The sequence below is a fragment of the Pieris napi genome, chromosome 14, assembly GCF_905475465.1.
Source record: "Pieris napi chromosome 14, ilPieNapi1.2, whole genome shotgun sequence".
NCBI lineage: Eukaryota > Metazoa > Arthropoda > Insecta > Lepidoptera > Pieridae > Pieris > Pieris napi.
In genome coordinates, this window is record NC_062247.1 from 5,709,640 (window position 1) to 5,722,993 (window position 13,354).

The window sequence follows — 13,354 nt, forward strand, 5'->3', positions numbered from 1 at the left end:
GTATTGGAGACGTATCTTAAGTATATTTTGCTAGTTACTGATAGAATACTCTACACGAAAACTTATTTTATCTACGGTAACAAGAGATAAAAACATAGATCAAAAAATTACTTACCGAGCGCGAAAACACGTCTATGCCTGTAACTTCACTCTCATCGGTGCGAATTTCACGAAACTTCGTTGATGTATAGTTGGTACCTCGACTCATGCACACATACAAAAGCAAGACTGTACTTTATTTCGTTCAAGTTTTATTTTGACTGTATCAATGTGCCCCGCGTACGAAGGGTAACTATCTTCCCCTATTTGTGATTATTCTAGGACATTGCAGGTAAAAAATGTATTTGTAGTTGACAACACTGCGTCACTATTGATTGTAAATTTTAATTCAAATAGTCTGTGGATCGTCTTTATGAGACGCCATCTTAAAATAAAGTGAAATAGTTTTGGTAGCGTAGAATAATAAAAATCTAAAGTAATCTCGATTTATAGCCTAGCATTTGAGCTTAGATATTTTAATTATTATATTACTTAGTGAAACGGACCAAGGTACTCTTCTATTTCCATTTCGTTGTTTAATTAAAAGCTATATGTATTAATTATTTACTATTTTGTACCTCTACATTAAAAGATTCTGTGTATCGCTAGTTCAAGAAAATTTGTGTCCTTAGTTGGGTTTGAGTCTAGTGTATAATTGTGAGATACTTGACCATAAAAATTGGATGTCATCGATCCAGCGTCCGTTCAACTCGCGGATGTAACACGTCAATATACTTGTGAGGGCAGGGCTCAAAATTGTTTCATCTCAGTGTTGTGAAAGTGTTATAAAGCTCAGTGGCCCACGCATGCTGATTTAAAATTGACCACAATTACTCTTGTGTTAAAAATCGCTACTTAAATAACAAATCTGGCTATTCAAGCGAACAATACATTGTGAAGGACGATTCTTTGTAGTGAATGTCAGTGAAGAAAAGTGTTAGAATTTAGTTTTTAAAGTTAATTGTGGTGGTTGCAGTTGTTGGTTGGTCCGAGGGTGTCCTCCTGATGGTGTGTACATCGCAGCATGTCTGCACTCTCGACGCCGGGCGGCGGAGGAAATACGGCGCAGAGCAAGCCGACGTCCGGCAAGCAAAAATATCAGAAATTGGACATCAATAGTCTGTATTGCGCCAACAGGGTAAGTGACCTACTTAATTTGTAGTTTGCTGCAAGATTTTCTTTTTATTGAAAATGTAATCAATAATCCAAAACAAACAATTAAATTAGTAAAGTTATATTATTACAAATAGTAGTCTATTTATTTATTATACAAATAACATAGTGAAACCTATTTTGTGCAAGCTGTGTGTTTAATTTATTTCAATCATTCAATGTAAGTTTTAATGAAAAACTATCAAATCTGAAATGGAAATTGTGTAGGTACAATACCCAATCTATGTTAAATATAAAGCATTTACTAAAGCATATGCATGCACCATACTTTTCTTTAAAAAAGAAAACAAATAGGTATTTTATACAGACTATAGACACTTACCACTTATCAAGAAAAGAAAAAATAAAGTTCATTGTCCTGTTGTAGAATACTATAAAGGTCAATAACTTCTTGTCTAGAGTAACTTAGTTCTTATCAATTAAAAAAAAACTTGATCGCACCTTGTATGAAAATAATTTTTATGTAATATTTTCAGAATGAAAATTCTGAACCGTCCTCTGTAAAATCACAACTAAGCCGCAAACATGGAATGCAAAGTCTTGGAAAAGTGCCTTCAGCTAGGCGTCCCCCAGCCAACTTGCCTTCTTTGAAAACTGAAACTGGTCAGGACCCAAGTGCAAAGTAAGTGTAAATAATAATTAGGTCTTTTTATCCTAAATATTTTTTTTTAATCTAGTACATCTATTATATTACATAATTAATGGAATTTGGTTAAATCAAATATAAACGTAATGTTACTTATATATGCATTTATAATTTGTACCTTTCAGCTCCGTTACTTCTGTTAGTACTACTGTAACAACTCCACCAACATGCACTTCACAGACTACGGTAAGTTTTTTATGAGTTGTAACAACAGCTAACATTTTGATTAAGAAAAACATTCCTTCTTATATTTTTGGTCTGCTTATAAATAATTTCTTTATTCATAAATCAACAATTGTTTTGCTATGAATCACTCTTAGTATGTTTTAATTAAATTCATTGAATAAACCACTCATAGAACCGTAACAACTGTAGATGCGGTCTTTCCTCAATGTTTTCAATGTTAATAATTAAAAAACTTTAATTCAGATGAAAAATTTTTTGTATAGTATTATTTTGCCAGCCTTAAAATATTTGAGTTTATTGTATCCAGTAAAAGATGGTGGCTGTATGTCAAATTGAGATGACCATACCCAAATTATTTCTGTTCATATTATAATGTGCTAAAAAAACCTTGACCATGAAAGTAAATATATATACATATTTTTTTCTGGGTCATGCAATTACTACAATGATTTTTGATGTCAAGGCAATATTATGTTCTGCTCATTAAGTGTACAGTTATATTCTATGTTCCTCATAAATGATTATTACATCTTTATATATATAATTCTTCTGTGAGTGTGTATGTCACTGAACTTCTCTCAAACGACTGGACCGATTTTGATGAAATTTTTTGTGTGTGTTCAAGGGGATCTGGGAATGGTTTAGATTCACAAATCAGCCCGCCAGATGGCGCTGCAGTCGGTACTTTCATACTTTGCTTTACATTAGTAAAGCAAGCGATTACGCTTGAAATATCATGCAGGACAACGTCTGTCGGGTCCACTAGTATCTCTATAATTCCTACAAAAACCTAGGAATGGGAAATATTGTTAGTGTCTGTTGATACAAGTTGTGAATGGACAGTCTAGGTCAACAGCCTTCTGTGCCTGAAAGACGTCGATTTTTGGTTTCCTGGTTACTGTCACCATATTAACATGATAAAATAAACAACAGTTAGAGAATACTGTATATACTAGTAAATAATGTTTGTGCAGACAATATCGAGCGTAGGTGCGGGTGCGGGAACAGCGTCGGCCGGCGGATGGGTGTCCCTACCGCCCCCCTCATCTCCACACTTCCGCACAGAATTCCCGTCATTAGAGGCCGCTGCTCAACCTTCACACCGTTCTACAGAACATTCTGCATCCCAGTTGCAGCTCAGACCACAAAGTACATATAAATTATTAGTATAATATGTGGGAACAACCATGATCTTCAATTATTAAAATGTTTGATTGTTGTTAATTCACACTTTAAAAATACTACCTGAGATTATATAAATTAATTTTACTATAATATATTTAACATGTAGTTGTTCATTTGCGTACCGTTGGTATAATTATTATGGAATGCATTTGGTTTTTTTTTTTTTTTAAATTCTCAAGTGCTCTAGTGATTTAAATAAAGTTTTTCGTGTCTATAGCCATAAAAAAAATAATATATAGAATAGAATTCCCGGCCACTAATTAGGGTTTGTGTTGTAGCGGAAGGCAGTTGGACGTGCGGTGGAGCTGGCGCTGCAGGGAACGGCGGCGCGCCCGCCGCACAGCCACAGCCCACACCCGCTTACCGCGCTATCGTGCCCTCCTTCGTGAGTATTTATTTTTACGACATGTAAAGAAAATAATAGATGAGTCCCTTTCACATTTAAGAAACTTACTCCACTACTTTCATATCACCGAACATTTTTTTCATTCATATTTTGAGGGATAAATAATGAATTTGAAATATTATGTTACTTTTTTTACGTTAAGAATTTGCCATACTCTTAAACTAAATGAATAAATGAAATGTAAAGAATACTGTGAATGTAAATGGTTACATAATATCTATCAAAATATTATGTAACCATTTTCAATACTTATTCCTTACAGCTGATGAAAGGTAGCCCTGGCAGTGGACTTGGAATGGGATCCTTGAACACACTTCGTGATAATAGGAGTAATGCAAGCAGTGGAGGGAATAATTCGGGGCCTCGGACTAACACGCGGCCCGCCGCTACTCCCCGAGCTGTGGAAGTGATTACAGCGAGACCCATCCTCCGCGATGAACAAATATCGTCTCTTGACGATATTTCGCGAGACGCCGGGTGGGCGCAGCACGATGATATTGATTATGAGTGAGTATACGGTCAATTACTATGATTTTCATGTAAAAATGAGTTCAATATTAATGTCAGATTTTGTCTAAAAATAAATCCAATCCAATCTTTAATTAACAAGCAAATAGTATATTACTAATGTTTGAGGCATGCCAAGTGATAGCAGATTTTATAGTTTAATCTGATTTATGAACTCTTATTTAAAAGGATGACATTTTACTCGAAGTAATCGTAAAATTATTTTAAATTTCAGTCAAAAACTGGATTTCTCTGATGGTGAATCTACACCTGCCCCTAAAACAATTAGCAAAAATAATAACCGCCCCAGTATTGAAGTAGAACGTATTGATTCAAAAATACAAGATCCCGATGAGGAGCAGCTCTGGGCCGAAAGAAGGCAGAAGCAGAGTAATGAAGTAGCTCAAGCAGTTGCCCGCGCGAGACAACGAAAGGAAGAGGAACAACGACGACAAATGAGAGATGTGTCCACACAAAAAGATTATCGGGGCAGACCTGATAGGAATCGCAATGACAGGGAACTTGATAATCGGGAAAAAGATAGACTTGACAGAGATAAAGAACAAAGGGACAAAGATAAAGAGCGCTTAGACAATAGAGATCGCGATCGTGTAGACAACAGAGATCGCGATCGCGTTGACAACAGGGATCGCGACCGCGTAGACAATAATCGCTATGAAAGAGACCGTGATCGTGAAGGACCAGTTGAACGTCGGAATGAAAGAGAACGAACTATTGAAAAGGAAAGAGAGCCACGTGATCGTAATGATAACAGAGATCGTAATGAAAATAAAGATCGTAATGATAACCGAGACAGATTTGATAGAGAAAGGGACCGCAACGAAAGAAATGATCGCGACCGAGAATTTCGTGATCGTGATAATAGAGATTACAACCGAGAACGCGACCAATCTAACCCTGCATTTTCTAAAACGTTCCAAGCAAATATACCTCCTAGATTTTTGCGACAACAGCAGAATAGGCAGCAGGATGACCAAAAGGGATGGGCGTTCACGGGCAAGTCTGCACCGAGAAGACAAGAACAGCCTGGATATAATGCGCCTAGACATACTCCGAATAATGGCCGGCGTTCATTTTCAAGGTAAACCAATTTATTTATGATATCTTAAAAATTTCATTAGTAATGTATTTGCTTTTGGTAAATATATTTTTCGAGATAAAATAAAGAGCCAAATCAATTTATTAGCTAAGGTAAAATGGTTCTCTTTGTTAATTGCCAAGTGCCAAAGATAATTTTAAATTGAACAATAATTAAGAAGTACCTAAATACTTATTTTCTTTATTTTTAGGGACTATTCTGATCGCGAAGATGAAGTTAGAAGAGACAAAGATGTTAGTTCTGGCCCACAATGGAGATCAGAAATGCAGGATCAGGAAAGAAATTCGAGAGATTTTGATCGGTCTACTTCTAAAGAGCACAATGATCAAAAGGATAGAAGAAATGATTTAGAAAGAAAACCATATGATGGTGTGTCTGAGAGTAGTAGAACGGCAGCTGAAAAGTTAAGTGAAGTCTTTGAACGTAAAAGCATAGGTCTGTTTGAGCCATTTGCCTCTTCAGACACTCCAGTACAAACAAAGGCACCTGAAAGAAGAATTACACCGCCGTCACATGGTGCTTCTCGCGAATCCTCTGAAAAAGATTTCGGTAAAACTTCATGGGCAGAAGTTGCTAAAGAAGATACAATTGCAAATACTTCTAAGGTACCAATTGATAAAAATGTGACTGTACTGAAAGAAACCGAAAAAGTATCGAGACCATCCAGTTTCGTAGAAAATAAGGACATTCAGCCTCTAACAGTGCCGGCACAAATGCCACAACAGAATGTCTCTGCACATAAAGTTGAGCCTGATGTAACACAAAACTTGGTTCATAATTACCCAAGTAATACTTCTTATAATTTAAACTATGTTCCTTCTAATCAAAATATTCCTTCTAATATTCAAAACCATAATAGTTCTGTCAACAATCCTCTTCAACCTTCTTTTACTGAAACTCAATTGTTTCCTAAGTCAATACCTGCTTTAAAGACTGACATTCTTCCTAATGTACCACAAGTACAACAATCTGTTAATGAGCATATATCACAGAATAATGTTAAGCCCAGTTTGAATCTACAAAAACCTGAGACGGAACATGAGTCTGAACCTAAATCTGTTGCAGCTGACCAAGGTAATCTCAATAATACTAAGATTATCGACCCAATATTTGCTGACGTCCAAGGAGAGCCTTTAATAAGAATCACGGATGATAAGAAAAATGAGAGGTTTAGTAATGAAAGCCTTAACAAAATTCCTCATAAAGAACCCGTTGAAAGAAAGTCTAGTGGCTCTGGATCTGAAAAAAAGGGCAGAGGCTTTGGTAGCGGTGGATATAATGTATATAATAGAGGTTGGGGCTCGAGGGAACCTCGCGGGCGTCGATCAAACCGAAGTTCGCGCTCCAACAATAGGGCCAGTGAGTCTGACGGCTCGACCGACGCAGAGCGGAAAGATCGACGTCGTGCCCCTCGTAGCCCCCGGGGACCAAAAAAGCAAGACAGAGTTGAAGATATTGCAAATGCCGCTCCTGATCCAAGTCAGATTTCTTGCGTAAATGATGTCATAGAAAACAGAGAGCCTTTTGCTCCTCGCGGTCAGCCTTCTCGTCGCGGCAGAGGAGGTTTTCAAGGCACTTCGAGACCTCCGGCGCCCGCTAAAAGGGTAACTGGCTATGGCCCTCCTAATACTAAAAGTCCCTTTAGCCAAGCTAATCGAGTTAAGGATAACGAAGATATTAAAGATGGAGTCCAGGATGATAGGGGACAAAGTAAACGTACTGGTCCATCTAAGGGACGAGATCGTCGTCCTAAAGGCTCAGGGCCTCACAGTGGAGAAGATGAGAATTGGGAAACAACTTCTGAACATTCCGAGAGCGGTGGACCGCGTAGATCCCTTGGGAGTAGACAATCTGGACTATCTCAAAGAGGAAATAGAAACCAAAATTCCAGTAACCGACAAGGGGGTCGAAACGTTCAAGGAGCTAAAAAAGAAGTTTTACCTGACAAAGGAGTTGATGTCACAGAGGCTATGTCTGATCTCAAAATTTCTAAAAACGACGAGGTAATCGATGATGGTTTTCAAGAAGTACGCAATAAGAAGAATTCGAAAGATTCTCGCGGAGCTTCTGCTAATGCAAAGGAGGAAAATCAAAACGCTTCTAAACAGCCCCGATCACGTTCTAATCAAGGTGGTGGAAGAAATGGGTCATCGACTCGAAATTCTAACGAAAAACCTAACCCACGGGGATCAGTGCCAGTATCTGGTAAACCCAATTCACAATATGATAGGCCGCGCACAGCTAATTTAGCTCCAAGGTTTGTGAAACAGAGACAGAAGCAACAAATGGGCCTAGCCTCCAGTTTTCTGCCAGATACAGGCGCAGCGCCACCTCCTCCAGCGGTTAATGCCTGGGATAAACCAATTTCGCAAACACTACGCGGAAATATTGAGGAACCCGTTGAAGTTGAAAAATCAAGTCACTCAAGTCAGAGAAGCTCCCCAGGTGATGCTCCAGTAGAGGCAAAACCATCTCCACCTACAGTCATTACTGAGAAAACTGGTGTTCTAGATGGCTCAACCCCACCAGTTGAAACAATTATATTTGAGAATACTAACTACAAAACTCCTCCAGCTGAGGCCTTAAAATCCAAGTATCAACCTAGTGTTAGCACAGTGAAATCTCAAGAAGAAGTTGCCAGTGAAATGGAATCGAGAGCTCTGCAGTTCAACGGGGATGTAAGAGCCCGACCAAGGTCCATTCAAGAGATAATGGCTGAGTCTGGTAGGCCTGTGACTGAAGCTGAAGGTTCTCTAAGTCTTCCGATGTCCTTTGATGCATCTCAGAAAGCTGAAGATTCATCTGACATGAAACTCGATTTTGCTTTTGATTCAGATCTTGGACAATTGACAGAAGACAAAGCTACAAAGTCACTAGGCTTACCGCGTGGCGTTCATATGAGTACATCGAACACAATATCTCCACTAGCAGCGGATCTGAACTTAAAAATTGCTAGTGTTAAGAAGGTTTGGGAGATGCCTGCTGTAGTTGAAGGTAGTGAAGAACTTCAGTTTGCTGGTTTTGAGGAAAATAACGCAGATACAGGAGCGCCACCTAACGTCTGCAAAGTTAAGCCAACTCAACAATTACAGTCACCACCGCCTCAACACTACAATCATGTCGGATATCCGGGAAGTTATGGTGGATTATCTGTACCTTCCCCACCGGCTGTTCTTTTTAACTCCTCCCAACAGATACTGGGTTCTTCACAGCAATTGCCACAACAAGGTGGATTATATGGAGCATTTTTGGATCAAACAAGGGGACAATTTGGTGGATTTCCGGCAACTCCCTATGGCGCGGGTTCAGCGACGCCATACAATTATCAACCACCACCAGACATGTTCCAGAGTTTACAGAGTCAATACCGAATGGTTAGTATTTCAATTATAAAAACACTAAAACCTAACGTTTACTATTCTCGTTTTCAATACTAAATTGTTAAATAATTACGTCCCTAACCACCAAATACATAAAAACTAGTTTTGTTCTTAATAACAGAAATCTTGTAATATGTATAGTAAGTAATCAATTTAATTTATTTTAGGCCGCGGCTGGCGGTGGGGCAGCTTTTGGTCAATCTGGTCAGTTGGGAAACAGTCCCAGCACAGTCCTTATATCGAGCAGTTCTAATTCTCTGATGTCTGCAACCGTCAAACCGTCTTCGCAGCAAATTGGGGCAATCGGTGGGTAGATGTTTCTTTATTATAAAATTTAACTATGAAACAAATTAGGCACAATTAATGTGACACATTGTTTAGTTATGTACTTATAATTTTTTTTTAACAATGATTTATTTATTTCAAGTAAATCAAATTTTTTTGATCATATTCGTACATTACTCAAGCGCGGAATGATTTTATAATCGTCGAAATTTATGTTTCTATTAAACTAATTGACCTCATTTTTAAGTGTATCCTTAAGTTTAATCTCCTATTGTTATAACAATTAAATAACTACAGGAAGCAAAGGAGGCGGTGTGAGCGGCGTTGGCGGAGTAGGTGGTGTCAACACCTTCCAGCAACAGTACCTGGGTTACTCGGGTCCGGTGGGCGAAGCGCCCTATTCCCTCCAGGGGCTACTGCCCAGACCTGCGCCCCCTGCAAACTCATACTACTCTCCATATCAGCCCCCAGCTGCCCCAGCCCCTACATATCCCTTACAGTTTACTCAGCCGGCCCAATCTAACGCGTTCAGCTCGCAATTCCTGTCTTCACAATTGCATGTTGCAGCTGCTGTACAACAGATGCAAGTAAGTTAAATATAGAATATTTTGCAAGGAAAAATAGTACTAATCACAGCATATTTTTTATTTACTTATTTTAGTTGTGAATTGTATACAAAATAAGAGTATATAAAGAAAATTTAGTCAAAATTAAATAGAAAATAATCCAAATAACCCCAATTCGCCCAATCCTTAATGACACGTTGTTGCGCATTGTAGTTCTATCACGTTCTCTTAACTTAGATTTATAAGAATCTCTCTACCGTACTATTCTGGCCAGCATGACTTGCATCATTATGAACACTATAATATTATTTTGTTTGAGCGGTTATGTTATTTTTTTGTTATGTTATATGTTATGTTTTTATTGAATATAATGATACGAGATTAGATAAAATAGTAATTATCTTTGCAGCAACAATACCGGGGTCCGATGCAGCAGCAGTACCCCCCACAAGCGCGCCCTCCACCACAACAACTCAAGAGCCCATTACATGAACATGCTAACGGCTTTGCCTCCCTTTGTGAGGCTGGCTCTCCTACCCCCAAGGGGGCAAAGCCAAAGCCCCCTCACTCACCCCCACATAAATACCACGCTCCACCCCCACAGCATCCTCCCCCTTCGCACACACCGCACCAGCATCATCATCAGCAACATCAACAACACCAACAGCACCCGCAACAACATCAACATCAGCAGGTAACAAACTGACTGGTACTTCTTAGTCTAAGTTTGACTAGATATTATGCTTAATAATTTTAAAGAATTTAAAATACTTGTATTACTTTCGTATATTTAAAAATACAAACCCAGTCACTTGGTGTTTGTTTCAAGTAGCCTACTTATTTATGGTGGTGGTTAGGTTTAGGTTTGCTTTATTAACAAAATAATTTTACAAGGCTTATTACAATATATTGCGTAATTCGCTACTATGTATAAGCAGAGCATCATTCTCATTCCCATAAACAGGACAATGAGTAGTTTACATAATAAGCAATCAGTATTTTCACATTTAAGCAACTCGGCAACGGCAACGGTCGGGGTTGCGGCAACAACGCCATGCGTACGATGCCGCAGCGATATCCGGCGCCCATACAGCGACCGCACGCCGCGATGCCGCTTTACCGACAACAGCCGCCGAGACACCACGCGCCACGGCATAATCTCTATTATCATCATCAGCCGCGCAGTAAGTAGTCCTGTATATCATACTGGCCTCAACCCATTCATACCATGCACCCTATTCACCTTCGAAACACAATGGATTTATGTAAGAGATAAACTCCAAACTGATGAAAAATCCTTGCATCTATTCTAAATTAGTGGTATATAATAAATAATATTTTCTTATTCTAATTATTGTTCATTATATATAACGTTTTTTATAAATTTTTAGATGGCAACGGAGGCGGCGATCAGCAGGCCCGATCTGGCGGAAACACGCCTTCTGCCACAGAGGAATCTGTGGAGGCTCCGCCCCCAGTCGACGCGCCTGCGCCGCAGCCGGCTGAAGTCAAAGCGGACTGAGCGCATTACGAACGACTTCTCACTCGACGCATGGTCACCTCTTACTTTTCATTCGATTGGCAGAATGAACGGTCCTTTAGAAAGGATTTAGTAAATGAAACGCGCTATTGGAAACTGCTACATCTGACGCACTGTAAAGGGTGTTAGTTTCTGGTCATATGATTGGCAGAATGAATGTCCAGAATTTATATATAAAACGTAACCGGGTGGTGTAAAGACTGCCACATCACAACTTTATGGATTTGTGGCATTATTTTTGGCCACGGTCACGAGTGTGTGGACTAATGAACTTTGACACTTTTATTTTATTCATATTTTTGACTTTAAATTAATATTGTGAAGTGCCGTGCACGCCGACGTTCGTACGCACGCGCTCGCATTATATAAATTCAGAGTTTCGGAGAAATCCCGGCCGGCTCCGGTGGCCAGAACGAAGGTGCTTCCTTTGTTTTCGGTTGGCAACATGGATCTTGAGCCTTGAAGAATTCTTCGGATGGTTGGAAATAGCGCAAGGCAAGCCATATGCTCTTTTTTCCAGCGCTCAGGATCCGCGCCGCTGACCTCAATGTAAATATCGGCAGGACACGGCTGTCTAATTTGACTGTTATTTTAAGTATTTTAAGTAATCGCAGGTCGGCTTCAAGATGCCGAGACCTCTCACTAGTGAATATGTAGCCACGGTTTTGCAACTGACGATGATATAAATAATGTTAATGTAATAATGGAGCAAAGCCGATTGCGCTTGGACATCAGGCCGGTGCGCTTTTGCGCTCCATGTATCATAATCGATTATTATAGTATGCGAATAAATATTATGACCGATGACATTTTATTATTTCCCCTCAGCGTTTATGTGTACTTATATTGTTATTAATTACTAGAATTAAATAAACAAAATACCTGCAAAATAGTATTTATAGTGATCAATTTTTAATTACTTTGGCACCTAAATGGTAAATGATTAATACTTTTTTTCGTCAATTTTAAGTTGTAAGACCGAAGTTCACCTATAGAAAATAGAAATCAATATTATGGAGTTATAATCTGTAATAGTCACATAAATTATGAAGAAACAAATTATAGCATAATATTGTACCTAAAACAGTACTTTTACCTGAATCCAATATTCCTTAATTATATATAGTACCATAATCAGTTGTAATTTTTATATGGACAACTTGTTGACTGGATATATGTATTTGTTTTTAAGTTGCTTGCAAATAGAATTTTCGACTTGCCTTACTAAGCAACGGAAGCTGGACCCTTAATTACAACTTAGTTTTTTATCAAGTCTACGAATCATTCTACCATTCAAATCAATTTTGAAAGCTACCATAACAAAATAAAATTCCCAGTTGGATCTTCGCCAATAAGGGAGTCCAATAACAACCCGAACGCCATAGTGGCGCCTGTTTACTATTAGTTCTTTGTTTGCGAGACAGTATTGTTGGAGTACGTTATCATTCATCTGGCATTTACTTAAATATTTTGATATCTCTCTTACAATCGTATTTCCCCCTTATAAATTGTTTTGTTTGTAGACGATTAATTCAACTTAAGCTTTACAAGCCGACTTCGACTCGAATCTTTAAAATTTACTTTCATACTTTTAATTAATAATAGGAGTTTTCTATTTAACTTATAGCCTTACAGTTTATACAGCATTTTACACCTCAATAACAATAGTAAGGCTATTCCCACGATGGCCTAACAGAACGTCATTATAAATATTATTTTCCTATTACAATTATTGGATTGGAAATATAAAGCTTTACTATGTACAAAATAATTTTAATTCTTTGACTTGATTTTCAGTAGGTATTTGATTAATTAGGCGTTATAACTGTCGACCACTGATTTACATTATTACAATCGTAAGCTAGACAAACAAGTAAATTTACTCCTCTATTTAAATTAATATCGTATCCTAAACTTGTCCTGGGTCAACAACCAGACGGGATGCAGTCGAGATCTTTGTTCATAGCCGACGCGTCGGGACGTTCACCTATAGATGCAATAGGTAATCCATAAAAGGTAATCGTTCATACTTGTTATAATGTATTTTAACCCATCACAAAAATTATTGCTTTTATTTCTAATATAATTTGATTAAACTAAATTTATCTCAAATCACTTGATAATATAATCACTTTAAATAATTTGATCATTGAAAACTGCACAATATTTTCTATTGTTCTAACTTAGAAGTTCACAGGTACCATAGTATAAGCATCTACTATACCTAACAACTAACAAGTAGTTTTATTCGTAAGGGAAAGGTTCCGCATTCTTTCAGACAAAAGAAGGGCTTTGACCGCTTCTAGGTGACCCAACCATAT

General features: G+C 38.1%; 1 protein-coding gene across 2 annotated transcripts; it reads left to right on the forward strand.

Annotated features, from left to right (window-relative positions):
* The first annotated feature begins 382 nt into the window (after nucleotides 1-382).
* On the forward strand, nucleotides 383-11,838 carry LOC125056212 (protein PRRC2B-like). 2 transcript variants are annotated; one of them, XM_047659220.1, is made up of 14 exons: nucleotides 383-549; nucleotides 1,016-1,177; nucleotides 1,689-1,834; nucleotides 1,984-2,044; nucleotides 3,019-3,193; nucleotides 3,508-3,614; nucleotides 3,898-4,142; nucleotides 4,378-5,244; nucleotides 5,453-8,636; nucleotides 8,810-8,948; nucleotides 9,225-9,514; nucleotides 9,903-10,187; nucleotides 10,506-10,677; nucleotides 10,885-11,838. In XM_047659220.1, exons 2-14 carry the CDS (start codon nucleotides 1,064-1,066, stop codon nucleotides 11,013-11,015), a joined length of 5,916 nt encoding a protein of 1,971 aa, XP_047515176.1. In that variant the 5' UTR covers nucleotides 383-549; nucleotides 1,016-1,063; the 3' UTR covers nucleotides 11,016-11,838. The 2 variants fall into 2 exon arrangements, with proteins under 2 accessions (XP_047515176.1, XP_047515177.1); XM_047659221.1 differs by lacking the exon at nucleotides 10,885-11,838 and having other exon boundaries at nucleotides 10,490-10,627.
* The last annotated feature ends 1,516 nt before the right edge of the window (nucleotides 11,839-13,354 follow it).

Excerpts from the sequence above, each read along its gene's own strand:
- LOC125056212 (XM_047659220.1), top strand. The coding sequence starts at position 1,064 with ATGTCTGCACTCTCGACGCCGGGCGGCGGAGGAAATACGGCGCAGAGC. Across the intron at positions 3,615-3,897 it reads GCGCTATCGTGCCCTCCTTC|CTGATGAAAGGTAGCCCTGG; the intron begins GTGAGTATTTAT and ends TATTCCTTACAG. Across the intron at positions 4,143-4,377 it reads CACGATGATATTGATTATGA|TCAAAAACTGGATTTCTCTG; the intron begins GTGAGTATACGG and ends TTTAAATTTCAG.